Source organism: Cucurbita moschata, unplaced genomic scaffold (assembly GCF_002738365.1).
Source record: "Cucurbita moschata cultivar Rifu unplaced genomic scaffold, Cmos_1.0 Cmo_Scf00008, whole genome shotgun sequence".
NCBI classification, from domain to species: domain Eukaryota; kingdom Viridiplantae; phylum Streptophyta; class Magnoliopsida; order Cucurbitales; family Cucurbitaceae; genus Cucurbita; species Cucurbita moschata.
Genome location: NW_019268524.1, coordinates 4,730,320 through 4,756,175, shown reverse-complemented (window position 1 = coordinate 4,756,175; position 25,856 = coordinate 4,730,320). Strand labels below are relative to the sequence as shown.

Genomic DNA, 25,856 nt, shown 5'->3' with positions numbered 1-25,856 from the left:
TGTGGGACATCACAATCCATCCTCTTTCTCGACCAGCGTCTTTCGGATTTTCCCTCAAAGCTTAAAAGTTCTCCTCCCCAACCAATGTGGGACATCACAATCCATCCTCTTTCTCGACCAACGTCCTTGATTCCCCTCGTGTGTTTCCACACCCTTATAAATGGTGGTTTGTTCTCCTCCCCAACCAATGTGGGACATCACAATCCATCCCCCTTCTGGACTAGCGTTCTCGTTGGCACCCATCGATGTGAGACCGCCCCCAAATCCACCCCCCCTTTGGGGCCAGCGTCCTTACTGGCACGCCGCCTCGTGTCTACCCCCATTCAGGGAAGAGCGAGAAGGTTGACAAATCGTCCGGTGTCTGGCTTTAATACCATTTGTAATGACCTAGATCCACTGCTAGCAGATATTGTCCTATTTGGGCTTTCCCTTTCGGGCTTCCCCTCAAGGCTTCAAAACGCGTCTACTAGGGAAGGTTTCCACACTCTTATAAATGGTGCTTTGTTCTCCTCCCCAGCCGCCAATGTGGGACATCACACAAATACTTTAAATAATTTATCTATATAATAGTTCTCTTAATAATATTATTATAATTAGTTAAATTATTTACTAAAGTACTCTTTTTAAAAATATTACAAAAAGAAAATGGTATTTCAAAATTTTATCATTTATTTAAATTTTTTTGTCCAAGATTTTGTATTATAGTTATGCTTTTGAAATATTTATAAAAGATTACAAAATTTAAAATAATAAAATTATATTATTTTAATAAAAGAATTTAAACACTTTTTTCTTTTTTTCTTCTCTCCGTGACTGCGTTGCGTGAATCCGTCTCCTTTATCGGAAGTAGAATAAGAAACGAAGACGAGAAGAGAAAGAAAATGGAAAAATCGCGCTGTATATAAAAGGCTTTGTTTCCTCATCATGTCCCCTGATTTTACTCGCAGTGAGAGCAAGAGCCCATTCAGTTGCTTTCTATCTGCTTAGGGCAAAGGAAAAGGAATCTATTCTTCCTCTTTCCCTCTGAATCATCAACAATCTATTTTGCAGCTTCTTCGGATTTCGCTCCGGTGACCTGCACAATGGATTTGCTTCGATCTAATCTGTCGCGTGTTCGGATTCCGGAGCCTACCAATCGCATCTACAAGCAGGAATGCTGCTTGTCCTTCGATACTCCAGTAACATATTCTCCATTTTTTTTGTTGCTACTGTGGCTACCGCTGTTATTTATTATTATTATTATTTTTTTGTGCCTTCTCTGTCGATTGCTCCATTTAGTTTCATTGTGCTGGAATTACGGTGTTCAGTAGTCAAGAGCTTTGTTTTTGCCGAGTGCTTGCTTGAGAACTTCATGTGGTCAATTTCCGTTTTGTTCTGAAGAAATGTTAGTGAATGTCAAAGGAATAGCGAGTCTTTGCCTGGCTTTGTCGAGGATTGTCATTCATTTGGTTTGAACATTTCGATTACAGTCGTTTTGAAGCTATGATCACCAATGCACTCGTCGAAGTGTCAATTTATGAAGCTTCCTCTGTTTAATATCTATTTTCTCTATCTCGTAGCATTGTTGCCACATCCTCCTGTTATATTCATTTCAAACGTCCAGATATTTTCCTTTGTCTCTGGCTGTATTTATTTTCACTGTCATTATTGATTGTTCGGAGATAGGTCCATGTATTTCAGTCATACAGTGAGTGGAGATACTTTGGTTTGAGTGATGCATTAATATACAAATATATTGTTCGTTTGTTCGCATCGGACAAAAGAAGAAGTGAATACAGATAAATCACCATGAGTGAGCCTAATGGTCAGGAAGAGTCATGTAAGTAATAACGGATTTAGAGGGAATGAGATCAAACCATGGTGGCCAAGCTACCTAGGATTTAATATCCTACAAGTTACCTTGGCAACCAAATGTAGTAGGGTTCGATAGCTGTCCTGTGAGATTGGTCAAGGTAGACACGAGCTGGCTTGGACACTCATGGATATTTAAAAAAAAAAAGTGAATAGAGATAACGAATTTGGACTCGAAAGACATTATTATTAGTATTAAATTGTACAATTGTATGGAGATTTAATTTTAAATTTGAAGTCTCTTGTAAATCCCTAATGATTTACAAATATGCTTATTCAATTTTGGATTTCTTTACCTGCTCTGTTACAAATATTCCATAATTGGAAACATGCAGTGGATTTTATATCTTCTCTCATACTGCAGACTAAATGCAATTTCATAATTGGCACTAAGAACTTTTAAACATAACATCCATACAACGTATCAGAACATACAAATAAATGAGAGAATATATCCATTTATGCTTGTATACTCTGCATGCTCTTACCCAATTTTTAGAAAACAATATGATATGTTAGCATTTACACCTGTTAGGTGCATATATAGCAGTGGATAGAGTTTAGACCCCTCAACGTAGCTGTGATTCTAATTCTTAATCTGCCAAATTATGTAATGAATTGATCGATTATTAAGTTTTCTGAAATCTGTAATTCTTTTTTCAATTTAATTAGTCAGGACAATGGAGACTGCAGGGACTAGTGCAAAGAATATGCATAGGCTAAAGCTTACGTATTACCAATGATCTCAAGGGTAATATTTAGATTAACAACTCAATTGGTTTACTAAAAAATTTACTCAAATATCATAGCATCTCTTTGTTGGCGTTAGCAATGAACTAAAATTAAATAATGAAATAATAGGATAAGTTGGACTAAAATAAATTTCACGCCTAAATTATTGCTGGTCTCATGCTTTCTTGGGTATCTAATTTCAACTAAGCCTGAAGTGATGATGGTTCTAACTTCTAAGAAAAGAAATAAAATAAAATGAAGACATTATTCACACGAATGTCAACTCATCGTAATATAGCTGCCATCAAGACAATTCTTTAGAGGGGTGAAGTGGCCTTCAGGGAGGTTTGGGCTTCGGAGTTTTCCTTCTTGAGTAGAAAAACATTATATGCAGATCAAGGAATGTGAATGCAACACTTATTCATGAGATTCCGTAACTAGTTTCTTTCTCAGCTGAGAGAGTATCCTACCCTCTCAGCTAGTTTCAACGCTTATTTGTGAGATTCTATTACTAAGGATCTTTAGGCCTTATTTTGGTTGATTGGAGTCCTTTGTATTTAGAGCATAATTTAGGTTTTTGTTTGCTTCTTTTTGTTGTTGGCTTGTATTTCTGTTGGCCCTTTGTTATCTTTATGGAAGTATGTTTTCCATTAAAAACCATCATCCGTATAAGATAATTATTTGAAAAGAAGGTCGAGGAGTGATGTGATGTTGATTTTGCAATTCTTTAGAAGTCAATGACATCTTTAAGAATCTGTTAAACTTAAAATGAAGAAAAAGATGTCTATTATGAAAAAGAAAAGGGTTAGATTTGATCTGTAGTAAGATATTTAGAATGTTAAAGGTTGTATCAGTATGTATGATAGAACAAGCCCAGCCAAGATTCAAGAATCTGTTTGACCTATTATTGTTTCATAGTTTTCCTTCTCGAGTAGAAAGACGCAGATCAAGGAATATAAATGAAATTCAAATTCTCATGTGTATGAACATGTTGGACCAGTAACATTCACCTTGATCACCTCCGTGGGCTCTTCTATGCCTTCATCTGGATATTATTTGTCCAAAAGCAACAACATTTGTTTGACACGCTTTTATGATATCCTACACCTTTTTATCTGTGGAAACTCCTCTTCCTTGCTGTTGTCTTATGATGTTTGTTTTCTTTTGAGTTACAGAGATCAGAAGGTGGTCTGTTCATTGATTTGAATACATTTCTAGCATTTGGGAAGGATTTTGTAGTTTGGAATTATGAAAGGACTGGAAACCCTGTATATTTGCACATAAAGCAAACAAAGAAGTTGGTTCCTGAAGACCGGCCTTCGAAGAAACCTACGCTCTTAGCTATAGGTATTTTTCTACCACAACATTGTATGCCTTACTATGGTTAATCTCATTTAATCTGTCTTGTTGTTACTTTTCTTTTCTGATTGAGGTATAAACACATTTTTATGTTTTTCACATTTTGCTTTTTCACTCCCAAAAGCATTGTTGGTAGTTTAATAAGTTGTTTCTCCCAATAGCGTTATTCATACTCTAACATGTTGATGTTGTGACTCACTTTTACTTATATGTAGAAATAAGAATATTTGATAACCTTTTTCCTTATATATTTAGAAAGAAAAAACATAGTATTGCCAATGCGTCTAGATAAACTACTCCAGGAGTGATTTTAACATATGGATAATACAAAATTGTTTGTTTAGTATGCCAAGACAACCATAAAAGTTTAGCTAGTGCCCAAATTTCTGTCCTATCTTTAGATTTCTCCAAGAGACTCCTGTTATTTCGAGTCAGGCTTAGCTCCCATGGCAATGATTTGCCAAAGTTCATTCAATAATGAAGCGCTTGTTTCTAGTTTATGAGAGGGGTTGCTTTCACTGTAATAATATTCTCTGCAGCACACCATCGAGAATGCATATTATGAAACTTTCCTGCTAACCTCTAATTTGGGAACAACGATTCAGTCCTTGTCATACTTATTATTAGTTTTTCTCCAGGAGTTGATGGTGGGTTTGATAACAATGAACCTGAATATGATGAAACTTATAGTGTAGTGATACTGCCTAATTATGCAACTCTTCCATTTCCTTCCGTGGAGCTGCCAGAGAAGGTGAATATTCTTCCCCCACCTCCATCTCCGAGCAGAAACTTTTTTTTTAATAAAATATTTTAAACCATGGCTAATGCTATAATTGCAGGTAAGGTTGGCAGTTGATGCTGTTTTATTGGCTGAGGGTGCTGAGAGAAAAGAGCAACTTGCATCATGGACAACTGATAAGCTGAAAATTAGTTCGTATGCAATGAATTTGCAGCAGATTGACAATGGTGTGATAGTTCCTCCTTCTGGATGGAAGTGTTCAAAATGTGATAAAACTGAGAATCTGTGGCTCAACTTAACTGATGGAATGATCCTTTGTGGGAGAAAAAATTGGGATGGAACAGGAGGTAACAACCATGCTGTTGAGCACTACAAAGATACAGGCTATCCTCTTGCTGTTAAGCTAGGGACAATCACGGCTGACCTTGAAGCAGCAGGTAATGTTTTGCTTGATAAAGTTATCAATGTCACTTTATAATTGTATTCATCTTGATCGATTCATTTACTTCATAAAAATTGAACCACTCATCTGCAAAGGGGAAAAAATTAGAAAGCCACTAAAAAGAAGCGGAGAGTGAGACTTTTAATGGGATGGCATATGGTTTCAAAGTCCGATTAAAGCCCTGTTATCAAAATCGTATCAAAGATTTCCAAAGGAAACAAATGAGTTGTGGCATAAGGTGGTGGCTTGTATTTATCGGAAGGATGAGCACAAATGGACTTCTTAACACAAGGAATTGGCCATAACCTTTTGAATTTTTTTTGCGATGTGCAGAATCTTTCAATTGTGTTGGTAATAGTAGTAGGACCTTCTTTGGGAACAACGTTTTGGGTTGTTTCCCTTGGTTCATTGCCATATCAATTTATGACCGTTTTTCTTAATGATTGGAAATTTTGGGAAGCAATTAAGTGTGTTATTTTACCCACTTTTTTTCTTTTATCACAGCTGATGCATGCATGAATTTTAAATATGGGCAATGTTTTGTGGCAGCTCAGATGTTTACTCTTATCCAGAGGATGATAGTGTCTTGGACCCAATGCTAGGACAACACCTTGCTTTCTTTGGCATTGACTTTTCATCCTTACAGAAGGTTAGGTATTCTCTCACGGAATGCTTGAAGCACTTGTTTAATTTTGCAGGGGGCTTATGTGTGGAAATAGATAGAAACTGGATATTTTTAATTCGGACTAGAAGTTATTTGTTCTGGTGCAAACTATATTTTTGGTGCACATGTGGTTCTTTTGATGTGCTTATTTATCTTCAATTTGCAATGGATCCACAATATTTTTAAGGTAGGAATTTTATAGCGTTCTCCGTTTCTTTTATTCTTTTGCCATATGAAATGAGGCTAATCTTAGTTTTTAATATCTAGGGGAATTGCGTAATAGAAATGTTTTATACATGTAGGAGAGGATCTCTGAACTGACAATTGAATATAAGTTGTAATTTTTTTTAATAAAAATTGAAGTGGTGCGAGGGGTTGAAGATGCCATTATGATAAGGGAAGGAAAAGGCTAAAGAAGAGATTAGATTAAGAATCCCAAGAGAATGACAATGCATGAGAGGAGTGATAACCGGGGCAGGTTGGGGTTTTGGAGGGGGGGATAAGGAGGAGTTGTGGATAGTGATCATGCAGATGATTGTAGATTGAAGGTCTGACCTCAAATGGGCATTGTTGCTCTGTTGAGCTTCGGTCTAAGGACAATTCACCTAACCTTGTGGATGTCCATTTTGCTGGGAGTCATATTGATTGGTCTAGTCACTATAAGGTATTTTAGGATTTAAATTTCTATGGGATGGCCATCCTCAGAGAGTAAAAAGAGACTCAAAATGTGAAGGAAACAAAAATTTGGTTTGCTAGTGTAAGATTTGAGTTTTCTTCTATGAATTACATCATTATCGTTCCTTACCTTGACATTCCCTCCACCTCTTTCTAGCTCTGCTGTTGTGGAGATCTTGGCAATCATGTTGATCCTTTATTGTAAATGTTTTTTTTGGTTTGTTTGTATGCTTCTTTCTTCTATTATAATTATCTTCTGATTGGGGTGGATTGAACTAGTGTTTAATAAGGGCCATGGAAATAATGAAGGACAGTTCAGTCTATGTTGGCCGCTACTTACATAGAATTTAGTAGCCTATGTGTTTTTCTTAGTAATGAAATGTTGTAGGATTGAGCAGTATTTTTGTGAGATTAGTTGAGGTGTACATAAACTGGTCCAAACACAGCTCACAAATACTAAAAAGAATCATTTTTCATTTTTCTCCACGAAAGCTCCATCTCTTACTAGAATTTTAAGAACATGTAAAAGAATGTATTTCAAGGTCTAACTGCTTTACAATAAATTACTAGACTGTGCCCCATACCATTCCAGTAGAAAGATAATAAACGGTGCCCCATACATCTCCTAAAACAAGCCTTTATTTTAAAAAGTCTGATTAATGGATACCCTTGAAGAAGCATTAAATCTCATAAGCTCCCAAATCCCCTTCAAAAACCTTTCAACCCGTCTAGAAATTTTCGTATTCCTCTCAAACCATTGCTCACAAGATCGCAAAAGAACAAGCTTGCCACAAGATCACTTTCTCCAAAGGGAGAGTTCATCATTATCTCCTCGTTTTGAAGTGATAGTCCCCATTATGCACTATAACAGCTTCAAACAAGCTAAAGCTCCAACTCCAAAAGGAATAGAACACAAAACATGATCAAAATTCTCCTCCTGATATTTGCAAAAGACAAAATATTGCAGTCACAATATAAATGCCGTTGGATATAATATTGAGTGTTCACTCTCATGTGCAAAACTTGCTACGAAAAAACATTCACTTTCTTAGGGATTGTATCTTTCTTTAGAGAGGAAAAAAATGAGACCCCTCAATTGGGAGAAGGGGAACAAAAGAAGTGGGCGAGTGAACAATAAAAGAAAATCCTAAAATGGGTTAGTAGGGGTAGGGGTACAAGCCTAGAAAGCCCGCCTCCCTAAATAGACCTTATGATCAGACATAATAGAAAGAAAACTCACCACCTCTCAAAACTTTTAGTTAGTGTGAGGATGACAGAATAAAGTGAGCAAGGACGACAAAACAGAGGCCACCAAGAGCCACCTCTTACCTGACAAGTGTCGGTGATAAAGTTGCGGGAAAAATGCACAGAGGGGCTTAACTCTCATCCAACAATTCTCCAAAGAATAACTATGAGACCCATCCTCAACAGAACATTTAACTAACTGGGAGAAAATGGAGAAATCTAATCAATAGCAGTGCAGAGGTACCAAAGCCTTTCAATTCACCACTTGGAAGTTGAAACCCATTCAACTGTGTGCAAACTGTAATTGCTCTCTAATATCCTATACCATAGAGCACGTGGTTCACTAGAAAACTGCCACAACTGTTTTGCCAGCATCGTACATTCCTTAATCTCAATTTACCAATGTCTAAACCTCTAGCCTCCATTGGCTTCGGAAGTACCTCCCACCTTACCAAGTGAGATTAACTGCCCTCCTCAATTCCTCCCCATACAAAATTTTTCAGTAAACTCTATGTTTCTACTCCTAAAACTGGGGATCCCAATCAGGAAGTAAAAAAAAGAGTAAATAGGGATTCAACTCAGGTGGTGTTCTTAAAAATTGAATTAGCTCTTTCTTATCCAGGAAAAAAAAAAAATTTAAATAGCACTTATATGTTGACTTTTAGATCTCTTCACTTTACTATGTGGCCATGTTTTGGATGCTTTTGTGGAAGCTTTTTGGAATACCATGTTATGCACCTATAGCTTTATCTTTCATGTCTATGTTGTCCAATCTTGTTGAAAGCAGCTTCCATTATTCATTTACAGACTGAAATGACCACTGCTGAAAGAGAGCTTGACCAAAACACTAATTTTGATTGGAATCGGATACAAGAAAGTGGACGGGAAGTTGAGCCAGTTTTTGGACCAGGTTACACAGGGCTGGTTAATTTGGGAAATAGGTATTGATGCATTGTTGACTGTGTGTTAAACTAGTGTATCTAAATTTTTCTTGGCTCACAAATATGCTTTTTCTTGCAGCTGTTACTTGGCATCGACAATGCAAGTTGTTCTTTCAACGCATTCATTCTGTGAAAGGTCCTATATCTACATAGTTTTATTACAACAAATCATGTTGTATGTTCTTTCTCAATCATAATTTCCCTCGAGTATGTTTTCAGATACTACACCAAGCAAAGTTTAAAGTTGGCTTTTGAAACTGCACCTGCAGATCCGACTGTTGACTTTAACATGCAACTGTAAGTGGCTAGGAAATTCTAAGGCTTTTATAATTGCCTAGTATTTCTCTTCACTCTTTTCTTTGAGAGAGAGAGAGAGAAACAGGAAGGTGGATGATGATATAGTTATACTAGTTACTTTTTGGTCTTACAGAACAAAGCTGGCACATGGTTTGCTATCGGGAAAATATTCCATTCCTTCACTAGAAGTAAGTAGCTAAACAAAAGGAAGCAAGCCCTCTGTATCTATTGTTTCTGCTATAGTTGATTGGAATTTTCTGATCTGTCCTGTAGAAATGTGAAAGGATGAATTCTTCTTCCTCAGCAATAAATGCAGTAAGTTTTGGACGAGCTCTTTACTCAATTTTTTAAAGACCTGATATAGAATAACATAATTGCTGAATAATGATAGTGACTGCACTTTTATTTTTCTTTCAATTCTTGGAAATTGTGAATATTTCCTTGTTTTGTTTGCTATGTTCTTGAGAAGTACTCGAAATTTCTTTGTTCACTAGTAATATCTGTTCTTGTGTTGCTGGTTCAAACTTTTGAACATATTTTGAAGATTTTCTTGTTTGTCTTTCTGTTGCCATTTACGTGTATCAACTATAGAAACAGGAAGGCATACCCCCTCGGATGTTCAAAACAGTTATTGCCGCTAATCATCCAGAATTTTCTACGATGAGACAGCAGGTATGTGTTCACACTGTAAGTTTATTATTTATGCAATTTTTTTAATGGAAAGTCTTGATTTTGTTTATTTGAATTGTGCAAGTAGTATATTATCGATCTTGAATTGTGCAAGTAGTATATTATCGATCTGGGTCAGTAGATGTAGTTTCACTATTTCTCCATTTTTCTCAACCAACCCTCTGGCTTTACACTATGGATGCTTTTTAATTTAATTTTATTATATTTTCTTTAAATGTCGAAGCCAATTGAGCAGAAATGAAAGCATATACAAGGGAATTACATGCATAAAAAAAGAAAGAGTTAAAAGAAAGCCCCAAACCGAAAAAAGAAATGATAATTGAGGCATGGAGCTCATTGTTCCTCCAGGAGAAACTATTTCAATGGAGGGATTTTAAGGTTTCTTGAGGTTGTATTACTCAATATGTTGAGAAAGGAGAACGATTCCTAGTTGTATGTGGAGTGGAGGTGGCCAACGCCTTAAGTATGCGAACCCTGAAACAAAATGTAGTTTGAGGAACGATTAGGAAACATTGGAGATTGTCTTAGAGAAGAAGCAAAACTTCTGTTCTGAATGATAGAGAAGAGTCAAGTAGTGAGAAGGAGATGTTGGAGAGTCAATGTTTGCTTGGTAACCTGTACCTTGATCCCAGTAAGGTTGGCTGATACTGAAGAAGCTCCTAGAGGAGTCTTTGTGCTTTCTTTGGGAATGAGATGTTGTTGTAATGTTGTAACACAGCAGAGGTGGATATGTGCTGTAGAAGAGAAGAGTCTGTGAATAATGATTCGAAAGGAACTTTTGGGTAAGTGTAATGGTAAAAAGGTGCCTTGCCATGATAGAAATGCCATGACTCCTGTGCGAGGGGTTGATCAGATCAGTGTTGGGCATTGCATTAGTCCTTTGGAACTTGGAGATCATGAATTATATTTCATATGCCTGTTGCAAAAGCCTGGACCTATATATGGAAGAGCTTTAGGGTTGACTCAGTGCTGGAAGAAATATGTATCACTACCAGCAGCTATTTTATATCTTCCCATTTTTTCTTGTTTAGTTATTTTACTGTTTTAAATTATAATATCTTCAAGTTTTCTCTTGACAACTACACTGCAATCCATTGTATCCACTTATACCGAGGCCCGGAGACTCAGATGATCAACCTTTAAGGTTTTATGTCAAAGATGTTTTCAAAAACTGTGGCCTGTGCCTGATGGCCACAAAAGAAGCTGGTTTTGTCAAGAAAACCATTTTGTCTTTAGGTTTATCTAGTCTTGCACACAAAATCTGCTAGTATGTTTTATATAAAAGTAATGAAATTTTTACAGGATGCCTTGGAATTCTTCCTGCATTTTCTTGACCAAGTTGAGCAACAGAATTCTGGGAGTTCTGGAAACAATCCTGCAAGAAGTTTCAAATTTGGTATTGAGGATCGTATTGTGTGTTCCTCTGGAAAAGTTGCTTATAATAGACGGCATGATTACATTCTCTCATTGAACATCCCATTACACGAAGCTACTAATAAAGGTAAAATGGTTTAGCCATTATTTCTATATAACAATCTATCACCAAATGACACCATTGTTTGAAATCTCAGATGAAATTGAAGCCTTCCAGAAGCTCAAGGCTCAAAAGATCTCAGAAGGGAAGGAGCTGTAAGTGGGAGTCTTTTTTTGTATGTCTTTTCACTTCACATTGATAGTTTGTTACTAAGAATAATGGGTTTATCAGAGGCACTGATGAAATTGTGCGGCCTAGAGTACCTCTAGAGGCATGCCTTGCAAGCTTTTCATCTCCGGAGGAGATTCACGATTTTTACAGCACTGCCTTGCAAGCTAAGACAACAGCAACAAAGTAAGAATTCCTCATTTTTTGCAGATTCCTATAAAATAAAATTTAAAAAATTGCATGTTCCACTATTTTATTTTGTAATGTTGGCATTCAGTACTCATTCGTCATTTCCGAAAGTTTAGTTTATGGTATACCGTAATCAATGTCATTAAGCAATCCATTGCAAGATTTTTTGTCCATAGTTGAGTTGTTGCCAATGAGCAGAAGTGAGTTATTACCATCTTCTCTGCTCTATAACTCTACAGGACTGCAAGATTAACTTCCTTCCCAGACTACCTGGTCTTGCATATGCGCAAATTTATTATGGGGGACGGTTGGGTGCCCAAAAAACTTGGTATTTCTCTACACCTTTCTTGATTTTCTTGCCTTTTCTTTTGTGGTTTTCCGTCCCTTTTGTTTTAACTTTTTGATTTTGTATCACTTAGATGTCTATGTCGATGTCCCTGATATCATTGATCTTAGTCAAATACGTAGTAAAGGACCAAGGGCTGGGGAAGAGCTTTTGCCTGAGGCTGGTAGGTGGATTCTTCTTGGTCTTTCAGTCTCTAGTCTCTCACAGATGAGAAGTTGACGCTTCCATAAGTTTACTGTTTATATATCATAAGTTTAATTTATGGATTCTTGTTACAGTTATTTTTTTAATTAATTTAGATTGTGTACACGTATGCGCTTTCATAAATATATTGTTACAGTTATTTCTTTAATTTAGATTGTGTGTTCACATATGCGTTTGTCTTGTGTATCTGCTTCTTGGATAGGAACGCTTTTTTCAAATTCTAATGTTGGGCACATATTTAACATGCACACTATGCAAGGCACACGACTGAAAGATTTTTTTTTTCCCCTGCTTTTATGAATATGCATTGTGTAACTGTGGGAATGTGCAAAGAGACATGCAAAGATAATGAATAAAAATGACCAGAGAACATAGTTTTTCTTATTGATATTTGCAGATATCCGTTTTGAAGAAATTTTAAAAATAAAAACCAATAAGAAGGCATGCACCAAAATGAAGAATAAAGTAAGAAAGAAATTAAATTAATGGAAAAAATCCGGCAAGAAAAGTAGATACAAAATAAGAAAGAACCGTGCTCATGAAGATGTGTTATTTTTTGCGGATGACTTGTTACTCATTTGGTGGGAAATCGACTTCGCTTTCCGATTTTGTTGAAGAATGTTGAGTTCCTGTCATATAATTTATACTATTTGATATTTACATCTGTAGAATATTATAAAATTGTATACCTAAAGCTTTACCTATCAATGTAATTTTTGAAATCGGAAAACATCGATTGGCACATATATGTATGTATTGATATTTGTGTCTCTATCTTGTCAATATTTATGGAATATAATGGTGCAAGTTCCGCATCCTCTCAAGATTAAGAACTCTAAAAATTTCTTGGTTTTACATATTTGTTTGTTTTACTTGATGATGTGACATTTGATCCCAATTTTTGTCATCTTTGTAAGGCCCTGAGGATGAGTTTCAGTCAAATAAACCTTCAGCGAACGAGGATATTGTTTCTCAACTTGTGTCAATGGGATTTAACTATCTTCACTGTCAGAAAGCTGCCATTAATACCTCAAACGCTGGAGTTGAAGAGGCTATGAATTGGTTACTTTCTCACATGGATGATCCAGGTATATTTAAATATTATTGTCTTGATGTGTAGGTTCGTCTCCTTGTGTTTCTGTTTTACGTATGTTCTTATCCTTGCGGAGCATTAATCCACAGTTTTTATTGTTTCATCGCTTATGCTTTAAGGTGTTATTTAGAAATACTCGCCATTCATGTATTTATTTTTTTCTGGTAGATATAAATGATCCGATCTCCCAGAAGGCAGATTTTGTTGTTGATCAAACTAAAGTTGACATGTTGCTTCAATTTGGATTTCAAGAAGCAATTGCTAGAAAAGCGTTAAAGGCATCTGTAAGCTCTGCTCCCTTAACTCACACACAGAAAAAGAACTTCTAAAAGAGGGTGAATAGAAAAGGATAGAAAACAACTAAAAAGAAGAAACGTGTAAGTCATATTATAGTGTTAATCCTCCCCGCATCATTGGTTGTAGGGTGGCGACATTGAGAAAGCGACAGATTGGATATTTAACAATCCTGAAGCTTCTATATCATCTGAGTCAGCCTGTTTAGATGCCACTACATCAAGCACACCAACTAACCTCGATGCTGCTCTACCCGATGGTGGAGAGAGTTAGTTTCTTACTCTTGATAATTATTAGTTTCTTACTCCTCTTGATAATTATTTCTATGTTGTCTGTGGATGCATTTTCTTTCTTTTTAATTACTTTGATAAATCCCTGGACTTGCAGTCGCAAATTAGATGACAAATTTAGATTTACACAATTTTCAAAAATGTTTTTGCCGAGAATAAATCGTCTACTTCGAGCATTTTAACGTTTTTTTAATCCCCGTTTTTTCTCAAACATTTGTCTTTTATTTCAAAATATGTGTTTGATATTTACTCTTTCTTATTCCAAATTTTGTTATTCAGGGGGAAAAAAAAATCATTTTGCACCCATTGATCCTTATGTTGAATTAGGTTTATTTACTAATAATTTCTGTCTTTTAGATTGGCTTTGAAAATTCTTTTTAAAAAGTTACTGATTTTCTAGTGGAATTTAAAGAACTAGAAGAAATAAGTTTTCGATTTTATTTCCTTTTATCTATTCTTGTATCGAAATTTGTCTAGGATTTCAGGAGAGTTTTTAAAGAACGAAAATCTAAAGAAATAAATTAGTAATGATAAGATTAGTAATTTTAGAAGCGGAAAAAAGTTATTGTATTTTACGCAATGACGGGGAAATTTTTGTATTTCATTACAACGGGGAAATTTTACGCTTGAAAATTTTGTTCTGTTGTGTAGACAATTCTGAACAAACTTTTGTGTCACTTTATTACATAACCCTATATGACGATGAACATTGTCTAGTAAATGAAAAGCCTTCCTTTATTCGGTGAATCAATTTTTTGTTTCTTTGTCAATTGCATGATACCTTTGAAAAACATTTGTTCTTTTTCTCAGAATGCGTCAGATAGAATACATCGTGCTTCTTTCTTTTTCTTTCTTTTTTTAACAAATAACATCTCACCTACGTACCTTTTAACCACTTTCTTTTAACTTGTACTTTACTATTAATCAATTATCTTGTTAACCTGTCTCTGGTCTGTTGAATTTCTGTTCAATATTTAAGATGATATCTTTCGATTTCTCGAGAGCCCTCAACGATTGTGTTTTTTCAGGATATAGACTGATGGGAATAATAAGCCACATTGGGACGTCTACTCAATGTGGTCACTATGTTGCTCACATCTTTAAAGATGGTAGATGGGTTATTTTCAATGACGACAAGGTTGGGGTTTCGGTGAACCCACCCAAGGACATGGGATATTTATATTTCTTTGAGAGACTCAAAGAGTAGTAGTGGACCAATTTCGTCTCAGTTGATAATTCACCCAAATATGGTAAGAGCTGAGCCAGGGAGAAAAGGGAAATCATTCAGATTTCATCAGCTTTGCTGCGACACTCGTTCGGATCTATGTGATGCCTATATTTCTGATGGAAAATTTGTGAAAAATGGTGGCTTGTTGGGACTCCTTTCATTGCTGTAATTGATGTTGTTCAATGTGGGCGGCCGCCTGCCCTTTTCTCCCACATAAAATTCATTCACTGTTGTTTCCATGGTTTCTTTTATCCCTTTGTTTTCCAAATTTGTGGAAAAGAACCAAAAAGAAGATTAATTAGAACAAAAAATCACACACAGACTCCACAGTGTCGCTTCTTTGTGGTATTGTTCTCGCTGCCTTTTTTTGTTTACTCATAATCTTGGACTGAGATTGCTTTGCTTGTTTCAATAATTAGATGAGGAAATTGGTCAACATCGGCTACTCATCTGATTTCCTCCTCTGGTTATCTTTTGAATGTTGTTTCGCTCTTTTAAAATGCTTTTTCATTTATTATCTGTGAGATACCACTCACATGGGAGGAGAACGAAGTATTGTTAACCCATAGTAAAAACTTTGAAGGAAAATCGAAAGGAAAAATTTAAAGGGGACAATATCTACTAGCGGTGGGCTTGAGCTGTTACAAATGGTATCAGTGCTAGTTACCGGGTGATGCCAACGAGGAGGCTGAGCCCTTAAGGGGGTGGACGTGAGGTAGTGTGCCAGGAAGGATATTGGGCTCAAAGGGGGTGGATTGGGTGGTTTCACATCAATTGGAGAAAAGAATGAGTGCTAGCGAGGACACTAGGCACCAATGGAGAGTGGATTGTGAGATTCCGCGTCCGTTGGGGGAGAACAAAATATTTTTTCTAAATGGGAAAATCTAAAGAAAAATATCGGCTAACAATGAGCTTAAACGGTTACAATAACTCTATACAAATCTGTTTTCATTCTCGTAAAGCACAAAGTTGTGGCTCATTGGTTGTACATTAACGTAGCATTTGATGTTCTAAGAGAGATCTATTTCCCGTTCTTAATAATTTTATATTTATTGAGTGATGGGCTTTTGCTTTTATTGCTTTTAAATTTTAATTATATAATATAATTTCAATAGTAGTTATTTGTTGCATTAGTTCAAATTTAATTCATGAATGTGAAAAAGGGGAATTTATTAAAGAAGGCAGTGGCCAAGAATGGGGGGCATCTTTAATGGCTAAAATTTCTTTCCAACGCATTTTCTTTTTAGGTGAAATTTAGTTTTCAAGTAATTCTGTATCTATGAACGTAAGAATATGTATCAAATTCCTAATCAATTTATTAGAATACTAATTATTAATATTTTCTATTTCTAAATACTTAACCATTCAATATATTTTGATTTGGATTAAGATAAATTTAGTATCTCGGTTCCCAATCGTGTTAAAAGGGTATTTTTGTCATTTACAAATTCTACAAATTCATTCTAAATTCAAACCTTCTTTAAATGGTCGTATTTAAATAAATCGTTCTAAAAATTATTTATGAAGTACAACCAAGATTATTTTCTAATAAATTAGTCAGACCTTTAAAAAAACAACAAAAAAAAAATTAATTAAAGGATACCATATTTAGAAATAATTAAAGCAGTTGATTAGATCCCTCCCAAAATAATGGGTTTTTCTAATAATTAAAATGAACATAGAAAAATGATTTTTAATATTAAAAATACAAAAAGTCAACTTGAAGCATTTATTTTTCATCATTACTTGACCCAATAAATTGGTAAGAAATCAACCAACAACTTTCCACCAAACTGCTTTAGCCACAGCCCACTATTTTAATTGCCCTATCCATCCAAATAGGTAAATCGTGATATGGTTCTATCCCGTGTTTCGCTTTTTATGGTACTAATTTTGAGTCGGCTGCACCAAACTTTTCGTGCGACTCATTTAAGCTAAAGCTCGGACTTACAAATTTAACCTAAAAATTTTGACTTTGTGATTTCATGCCACAATGATTTAGACTTTAGTCTAATAAGCTTTTTCGGGTAACTGTTTCATATTTAAATAATTAATTTACTTTAATTACAAACACGAATAATATTAAAAATAAATTCAAAGTATTTATCAACTCAAAACCAATCAAACTACTTTACAAGGAAAAAAAAATTAAATTTATTTTACAGTCAATTTACCAAAAAAAAAAAGGTTGACTTTTTATTAAATAAATCAAAATGTTACCTGGTAATTATTCTTTGTCTTGTTTGTTGACGCGCTTGTAAACAAAAAAGGAATTAATTTAATGGGAAAAAATGAGCGTGCACTACACGCTCCATAAAGGCGCGTGTATATTATCCAAACAATTCCATCTCATCTCATAAAAAGAAAATCTTACAACTCAGAGAAGCACGGATTCGTAATAATTGCACGACCGGCCGTTTGGGCTATCAAGATGCATTATCCTCTCGACACGTGTCCACCCGCACGGATATCAGAGCAAAATTCCGTCGTATTTACATACGCTTCTCGAATCCGCTCTCTCCGTCACCGTCGCCTCCTCCTCCGTCCATTTTCAGTTTTGGTCGGGAAAATTTAATGCAATAGTGTTGATGACCATGTCCGTTGCTGATCGTCGCAAGCTCTTCACGTTGTGTTCGATGTGGCAATCGGGGAATACTTCGTCTTCTTCGTCCTCCACTCAGAATCTTCATCATAGTATCCATGGCCCTAGTGATAGAAACTTAACCGCGTCGAATAATATGAAAACTTCATCGTCTTCCAAGACGGTGTCCTCTGTGGCGAAGTCGCTGTTGCCTCCTCGCCGTCGGCTTCGGCTTGATCCTAATAACTGCTTGTTCTTCCCTTGTAAGTTGTTGTTCTCTCTTCGTCTCTCTGTTCATTGCTGATGCTTAGGTTTTTGGATTGGATGGAGAGGTTTTGCTGTAGTTGAATTGTAGTGGTTAATTAGAATTCGAAATCGGATGTTTCGAACCATTTCGAAACCTTCAATCTGGATAATGCGAGCCCGAAATGATACTCGTTTGCTCATGAATTCGAATTTTGAATCTAATTAAATAGAGGTTCCAATCGATTTTCCGGCTGCCATTTGCGAGTTGAATTTCAAATTTACATGAAGCAGGGGAGTTGCAAGTTTTGGATAAATGTACGGAATAGTTGTTCAGAATTTGCATCGATTTCTTCTTACTCGTCTTCATCTCTGTATTGTTTGATGATTGCTGTGTAGATGAACCCGGGAAGCAGGTAAAGAGCGCCATCAGGTTGAAGAACACGAGAAGATCTCATGTAGCTTTCAAGGTATTACTTTAGTGTTTTTTTCCATAGCAGGCCTACTTTCACCTTTTGTTCTTTTCCATTATTCTTTATTGATTTCTTACTTTTTTAAGCCCTAAACAATCCAAGGGTACGGCCAACGCTTTACTGAAGCTTGAATGCATCTGATTTTGTTCTTCTGATGAACTTTTCCTCTCTATACTCTGAAAACAATTAGTCTTGTTAGATTATGCTGATCTTCCAATTACCTTCATAGTAATTGATTTTCTGGGTACTTGCATTCAAATTGTTTGCATGCAATTTTGCATTCCAAGCTGTGAAAATTTGCATTCAAATTGTTTTCAGCTTCTTGTAAAGTTCTTCAGCTGAGGGAATCAAATTCGTTGAAGGTTTGATCCTGGAGTTTTTCCTGTATTTTTGTTCTTTGGTTTACTGAAGTAAATTGACATTACCAGCAAGCCAGGGAAAGGCTGGTGAACTGCGTACTTGTTTGAATGTCATTCAAATGAATGTGAACTGTTCATTTCCAAGATTACTTGAAATGCGAGTATATCATCCTAAATGATCTCTGTATCTTTCTCTTCAGTTCCAAACTACCGCTCCCAAGAGCTGTTATATGCGGCCTCCTGGTGGAATTCTGGCTCCAGGAGAAACTTTTATTGCTACTGGTAATATTTCCATTTTCAAACCCCTTTTTCCTTTTTTGTGGTTTTCTTACCTTTTGATACATAATCAATATCAACTCAAGTATCCATTGGTTTCATTTCTTAAACAGTCTTCAGATTTGTTGAGCAGCCGGAGAATAATGAAAAGCCAATGGACCAGAAGAGCAAAATTAAGTTTAAGATCATGAGCCTTAAAGTGAAAGCAGGAACGGAATACGTACCCGAGCTGGTGAGTGTCGGTTTGAATTGGGGTTTTCTTCCCCTCCTCTCTGTCTCTGCTGTTTTGAGATTGGTTATACTTATACATTTCTGACTCATGAAACATAGCCAATGTCTTGCCTTCTGTTATTGTCATTTTGTGTGTTCTATCCGACAGTTTAAGGTTTCCATTGTCTTCCTCCATGTAGTCAATGTAGTTTAGTGTGAATTTTTGTCAACCAGCATCTCCAGTTAGTGTACTACTTCCTAATGGACTGTCTTCTGTGGTAGCAACTGAAATAAGTTAATGAGTTCGTTTTTTCATTATTTGAAGTTGGGCGCAATTGCTTAATGACCTCACCTCAAGAACTCGATGCATATTTGTGTTCGATCACCGAATGATTGATAGTAAAAGTTTGACATCAAACCTTTTTGTTGGCATGTGCTTATGTTGTGCAAAATTTTCAGTTTGATGAACAGAAGGACCAAGTAACAGTTGAGCAAATTTTGCGGGTCGTATTTGTAGATCCAGAGCGACCTAGTGCTGTAAGTAAATCAATAAAACACAGGCTTGTTCTTGTTCTTGTCTGTATTGGAGGAGAGAGTGAGAAAGAGAGAGGTCTAATTTAATGCCATTTTGATCTTTCAGGCTCTTGAAAAACTCAAACGTCAATTGGCTGAAGCCGAGGCTGCACTTGAAGCACGCAAGAAACCTCCAGCAGAAACAGGTCCCCAGGTTGTAGGGGAAGGCCTTGTGATAGATGAATGGGTATGTTGTTCTCAATAATGTTGAGTTCATCTTATGTTCATATATTAATTAATCTTATAATCCTCTGATTTTCATTTTTGGATTGATTGTTCAGAAAGAAAGAAGGGAGAAATACCTTGCTCGTCAACAAGTTGTGTAAAGTTAGATTTACTGTCGCATTACACACTTTTCCAGTGGTAAATCTGTACAGGTATTACCATCTTCAATCCCTGGATATCTGGAAGATTAATGGAGTTAGTTGAAATGTTCATCGAGCGGAAAAATAATACGACGTCGACGTCGACATCAGTGTTGTTACTTAATGAAATGAGCAGCCGGAAAGTTGAAGAACTCGATCGAGAGTCGAATGCTATGCCGCTCAGTGTAGATGATGAATTCTGGTTGTGAAAATAAATGTACCTGAGCTTATGATCATAAGATTTCAATGTTTTGGATGGATAAGGTGTAGAATTAATTAATGTGGTGAAAGAAGTTTTTGCAGAAATTACATATTTTGAGGTCAAATCTGGGTGTTGCTACTCTTATTTAATCAAGAAGCAGGCCAGGTTATACAACGTTTGTATGGCTTTTTTATGCGGCAACAATGCATTTTTGAGTTTCATATTTCTTTTTTTTTTTTTTCTATAGGTTGGGGAGATCGCAAACAGATATTGTCGTCTACAGACACTATAGGTTAGGGAGATCGCAAACAGATATTGTCGTCTACAGACACTGTCTGTTAGGGAGATCGCAAACAGATATTGTCGTCTACAGACACTGTCTGTTAGGGAGATCGCAAACAGATATTGTCGTCTACAGACACTGTCTGTTAGGGAGATCGCAAACAGATATTGTCGTCTACAGACACTATAGGTTAGGGAGATCGCAAACAGATATTGTCGTCTACAGACACTGTCTGTTAGGGAGATCGCAAACAGATATTGTCGTCTACAGACACTATAGGTTAGGGAGATCGCAAACAGATATTGTCGTCTACAGACACTGTCTGCTAGGGAGATCGCAAACAGATATTGTCGTCTACAGACACTGTCTGCTAGGGAGATCGCAAACAGATATTGTCGTCTACAGACACTGTCTGCTAGGGAGATCGCAAACAGATATTGTCGTCTACAGACACTGTCTGCTAGGGAGATCGCAAACAGATATTGTCGTCTACAGACACTGTCTGTTAGGGAGATCGCTATCAGACACCGTCGTCTACAGACACTGTCTGCTAGTGAGATCCCTATCAGACACCGTCGTCTACAGACACTGTCTGCTAGTGAGATCCCTATCAGACACCGTCGTCTACAGACACTGTCTGCTAGTGAGATCCCTATCAGACACCGTCGTCTACAGACACTGTCTGCTAGTGAGATCCCTATCAGACACCGTCGTCTACAGACACTGTCTGCTAGTGAGATCCCTATCAGACACCGTCGTCTACAGACACTGTCTGCTAGTGAGATCCCTATCAGACACCGTCGTCTACAGACACTGTCTGCTAGTGAGATCCCTATCAGACACCGTCGTCTACAGACACTGTCTGCTAGTGAGATCCCTATCAGACACCGTCGTCTACAGACACTGTCTGCTAGTGAGATCCCTATCAGACACCGTCGTCTACAGACACTGTCTGCTAGTGAGATCCCTATCAGACACCGTCGTCTACAGACACTGTCTGCTAGTGAGATCCCTATCAGACACCGTCGTCTACAGACACTGTCTGCTAGTGAGATCCCTATCAGACACCGTCGTCTACAGACACTGTCTGCTAGTGAGATCCCTATCAGACACCGTCGTCTACAGACACTGTCTGCTAGTGAGATCCCTATCAGACACCGTCGTCTACAGACACTGTCTGCTAGTGAGATCCCTATCAGACACCGTCGTCTACAGACACTGTCTGCTAGTGAGATCCCTATCAGACACCGTCGTCTACAGACACTGTCTGCTAGTGAGATCCCTATCAGACACCGTCGTCTACAGACACTGTCTGCTAGGGGGAGATATTTTTATTATATCTCAATCGATGTGAAATCTCACAATTAGACTCTATCTTATGCTAATCCATCTATAATGATAAACTAAATCATTAAAAGCACAAATAGAGCAAAATGGATAAGTTTCGAGTGAATGGATACTCAATAAAATATTGAGTAAATGAATACACACGATATTTTTCGATTAAACCCCGGAAATCAAATTGTATAACATGAATACAAATTAAATCTCTCAGTTTAAAATAGACCATTTTTAAGAAAATAATAGTTATAAAAAATCACAAAACAACTATTTAAACAAATGAAGAGAAAAAGATTTAAACAATAACTCTACCAAGTAGTTAACGGACTTACATATCCCAGACATAAAACGGCCGCCACAAGCGATCGGCCACCATTGATGAGCCCCAAGGAAGTCGATAACCACTCAAATTCCGCCCAAATTTCATATATCTTCCGGCAATTGAAAATTCTGACAACCGAAAATATGATGCAAATTGTTCTGAACGAAGACGGCGACGCCGCATTTCGTGCCGTTAAAGCTCTCCCACAGACAAAAAGCGACGGTGCCGGAGACGGTTTTTTTGGCGGAGGCGCTTTTAACGGAGCAGAGCTTTTCAAGCTTTCTCACCACAAAATCATTGGCCAGAACTCGCCCTTTGTTGTCGCCGCCGGAGCAATCCGTGACCAGGTCGCTCTCGTACAGCGCCACCATAACATCTGCGCCGTCGCTGTCTACTTTCGTCCTCAATGCTCCGGTGAGTGTCACTTCCAGGCTGTCGGTCGTCGGCCGGAGGAACGTCGCCTGAGGAAAATTTCCGGCGAGAGTGAAAATTGGGGGAAAAAAGCTCTGTTTCTTAAAATCAAATTCAAACCCAGAATCGTAGTTTAATCCGAAAATTGCAGTAGACCCAGAAACTGGGGTTAAAATTGAACCTGGAAAGTGGGAGAAGGAAACTTGGGAGCGGATTTAATCATACCCACCAAGCTATCCTGATCGTTAGCAACCGCCTGAGCCCGGCCCTGAACCACGACCTGAGGAGTAAACATTGTATCGAGCCCTAATCCCTCAATGTAGGCCTTTTGGCGGACCGTCCAATGGCTATGACCGAAGGGGTCCTTCCATCCATTGTAGTCCCAGTAGTCCACATGGTAAGCCAGAACCACCACCGGCACCTCCAATTCAAAATCTCCCCTCCCCAGTCTCGACAACAGCACCTCTGCCTCCGGCGATGTCGCACACCCCTGCGACGAGAATAGCTCCACTAGTACGGCTCCACCCCGGCGATTCTCCTCCGCCGTTACATCCGCCGTGGCGCTGCTGGCTTTGTCGTTGGGGATTGGGGCGCCGCCGTTGTCGCTGCCCTTGCCTAAGCATGTGAACAGACAGCGGACCATGGTGGGCGGTGGTTTTTGGCGGAAGCGGTGGTTGCGTGGGTTGATGATGGGTTTGGAGGGGAATGGCAATGGTGTAATATTGAAGATTTGAATGGTGCAGAGACAATGGCGGCGAACAATCTGTTGCTGCGACTCTCCAGCAAACCAGGAATTCGTTTCTCCGGTCGGTAACAGCTGGACATGTCGTGTCATTATTTGATTCGGTCAAACTTCCACGTCGGTGTGAATTTTTTATTATTTATAGGAAACTTGTTTTCATTTTAAATTACCAATAAAATGATTAATTGCTATTAACACTGTTCACTAAAATTCAAAACAAAAATCAAATCGCTAATCTTGTTTAATTATCTTAAATCAAGTAATTAAACTTCATAATCCATTCACATTGGATTATTTCAATATAAATTTAATTTTATATTTTTGTTCAAATCCCACAAACGCCACATGTCGGAATCTCATTGAAGGACCACATGCCCATTTCCACGTGTGTAGGAGTTATACATGGACGAGAAATTCCCGGTAATTTTCACACCTAAAGCCACATTATGCCACCTTGTCCATTAGCATCCATATCAAAGAAAAAACTAGTGGCCTAGCTTTTTCGGGCCTTTTATTTATATATATATATATACACGTATGTATGTGTATATATGTCACGTATGTGTTATATATGGTATGATATTGTTTACTTTGACCATAAACTCTTGTGACTTTATTTTTGTTTTTTTTTAATAGGTCTCGTACTAATAGAGATGTACAAATCATCAAAATATATATACATATGCACGTGGGTACGTACGTATGTGTATATATATGCATAATTTAATGGCTAATAATCTATACGTACAAAATTTTCCACGTGCAAATCAAAAAGAAAAAGTAAGGAGAACTTAGAAATTTATCTAGATTCATTTAATCGAACTTTTGGATTTAGTGATGATTTAACTCGACGACCCTTTTTTATCGGGTATCGGAATTGAAGAATTAGCATGATTCCGGGAAGATTCGTTGGTGGCCACATAGAGAGGATCTGGCTGTGGGTGACCCAAGAGTTAGCACCAGCCAAAGTTTATCCTAAAACCTCTATATAATAGAATATTTGGTTCATTCCTCCTCCGCCCACAGCCACCACGAACAGCCGCCAGCTCCGCCGCGTGGGAGGCATGTTGGAAGGCAAAGCAATCGTGGGCGAGACGGACATGCTGCAGGCGATGCAGCAGGACGCGTTGGACCTGGCGGCTAAGGCACTGGACAGGTTTGATGTGACGGAAGCGACTGACATTGCTCGGTTCATAAAGAAGGTAAAAATTGGTTAAATTTTGGTGTTGATATTTGGGGAAGGGAGTGAATTAATTAATTAAGGTTGTTTGGGCAGGAATTTGACAGGACACATGGGGGAGGTTGGCAGTGCATTGTGGGAACAGATTTTGGGTCATTTGTGACCCATTGTTTTGGGTGTTTCATATACTTTTGTGTTGGAAGCCTTGCAATTTTGCTGTTTAGGGGCTCTGATGCCCCTCAACAACACCCTCACCCAACTCACTTCGCTGCTTCAGAAACCCTCAAAGGATCCTGAATTTTAATTCTTCTTCCAACTCATTGTAGTTCAACAAACACGCTTATATAAGAAACGTTTCGTTCTCTCTCTAGTCGATGTGACATGTCACAATCCATTTTCTTAGGACTTAACGTACTCGTTGGCACACAATTTGGTGTCTAGCTCTAATACTCTTTATAATAGACTAAGCCTACTGCTAGCAGATATTATCTGGTTTTGCTCGTTACGTATCGCTGTCTGTCGGCATCACGATTTTAAACTGCGTTTAGGGAAATGTTCCCAATTTCACCATTCATTTGGTGTTAGATTCTTATGAGATATTAACTAAGATTCTTTTATTATTTTAAATGATTAAGTGATATCTAATTTTGTGGAGGACAACCAGAGCAAAATCAAATTTTTGTTTTGTTTTTCAAAATATAAATCAAAGTATTATTTTACTTAAAAATTAAATATATATAAAGTAAATTCATGTATTTTGGACGAGCTATATTATGTTGACAAAGACAATCCTCACCGACCATAAAGTCGGGAAAAAAATGAATATAAGGCTTGAGTTTCTTTTAAGGTTTGTTGTGAGCGTGTTAAAATCATGATGCAACACAGTTGAAGATATATAATGTGACAATAAGCAACATGAAAGAAAGATGCCCCCAACATTTTAATTTTATATGAAATAGAATTTAAAATTATTAAAAAAAATTTCAAGCATATATAATAAATTTTAAAAACTTTAAATAGGATGATGCAAAATTGAAAAATTTAATAACCTATTATACAAGTAATTAAAAGTTTAGAGTCCTAATTAGCCTATACTTTAAAAATGGTGATTATTAGATACAAATTTAAATGATTAATTACAAATTTAGTCCATAATTTAAATTAGCATTTATTTCCATTGATATTAAAATGTTTTAAAATTGATATATTAGATTAAAAAAATTAAAATTATAATGAACAGAACTTAATTTTTATTTTATATTTTAGGATCAATTGATGGTGAATTTTAAAAAAATATACTATTAAACACAAACTTAAAAATTTATTAAATATATTTTTTTAATTTAGTATATAAATTTAATAATTTAATTACTT

The 25,856-nt window shown here is 36.9% G+C and overlaps 4 protein-coding genes across 5 annotated transcripts; 3 read left to right on the top strand and 1 right to left on the bottom strand.

Moving 5' to 3' along the window:
• Window positions 1–799: 799 nt before the first annotated feature.
• LOC111446432 (ubiquitin carboxyl-terminal hydrolase 14-like) lies at window positions 800–15,276 on the top strand. The gene is made up of 20 exons (XM_023085248.1): window positions 800–1,178; window positions 3,759–3,930; window positions 4,581–4,693; window positions 4,782–5,118; window positions 5,678–5,772; window positions 8,515–8,648; window positions 8,728–8,784; window positions 8,868–8,945; window positions 9,079–9,133; window positions 9,219–9,260; window positions 9,537–9,617; window positions 10,938–11,136; window positions 11,207–11,264; window positions 11,341–11,463; window positions 11,706–11,794; window positions 11,886–11,975; window positions 12,934–13,104; window positions 13,278–13,393; window positions 13,533–13,671; window positions 14,722–15,276. Exons 1-20 carry the CDS (start codon window positions 1,083–1,085, stop codon window positions 14,898–14,900), a joined length of 2,424 nt encoding a protein of 807 aa, XP_022941016.1. The 5' UTR covers window positions 800–1,082; the 3' UTR covers window positions 14,901–15,276.
• Window positions 15,277–17,315: 2,039 nt separating this feature from the next.
• LOC111445783 (vesicle-associated protein 4-1-like) lies at window positions 17,316–20,439 on the top strand. Of its 2 annotated transcripts, XR_002710910.1 has the most exons (8): window positions 17,316–17,765; window positions 18,145–18,215; window positions 18,778–18,859; window positions 18,967–19,085; window positions 19,523–19,600; window positions 19,704–19,823; window positions 19,918–20,012; window positions 20,140–20,439. XR_002710910.1 is itself a non-coding variant. In XM_023084256.1 (7 exons), exons 1-7 carry the CDS (start codon window positions 17,510–17,512, stop codon window positions 19,960–19,962), a joined length of 771 nt encoding a protein of 256 aa, XP_022940024.1. In that variant the 5' UTR covers window positions 17,316–17,509; the 3' UTR covers window positions 19,963–20,439. The 2 variants fall into 2 exon arrangements, 1 of the variants encoding a protein (XP_022940024.1); XM_023084256.1 differs by having other exon boundaries at window positions 19,918–20,439.
• Window positions 20,440–21,993: 1,554 nt separating this feature from the next.
• Window positions 21,994–23,440, bottom strand: LOC111446522. Its single transcript, XM_023085366.1, has 2 exons — window positions 22,742–23,440; window positions 21,994–22,610 (listed from the first exon to the last, which is right to left on the bottom strand). Exons 1-2 carry the CDS (start codon window positions 23,393–23,395, stop codon window positions 22,251–22,253), a joined length of 1,014 nt encoding a protein of 337 aa, XP_022941134.1. The 5' UTR covers window positions 23,396–23,440; the 3' UTR covers window positions 21,994–22,250.
• Window positions 23,441–24,300: 860 nt separating this feature from the next.
• Window positions 24,301–24,961, top strand: LOC111446528 (dynein light chain 2, cytoplasmic-like). The gene is made up of 2 exons (XM_023085372.1): window positions 24,301–24,504; window positions 24,579–24,961. Exons 1-2 carry the CDS (start codon window positions 24,367–24,369, stop codon window positions 24,777–24,779), a joined length of 339 nt encoding a protein of 112 aa, XP_022941140.1. The 5' UTR covers window positions 24,301–24,366; the 3' UTR covers window positions 24,780–24,961.
• Window positions 24,962–25,856: the final 895 nt, after the last annotated feature.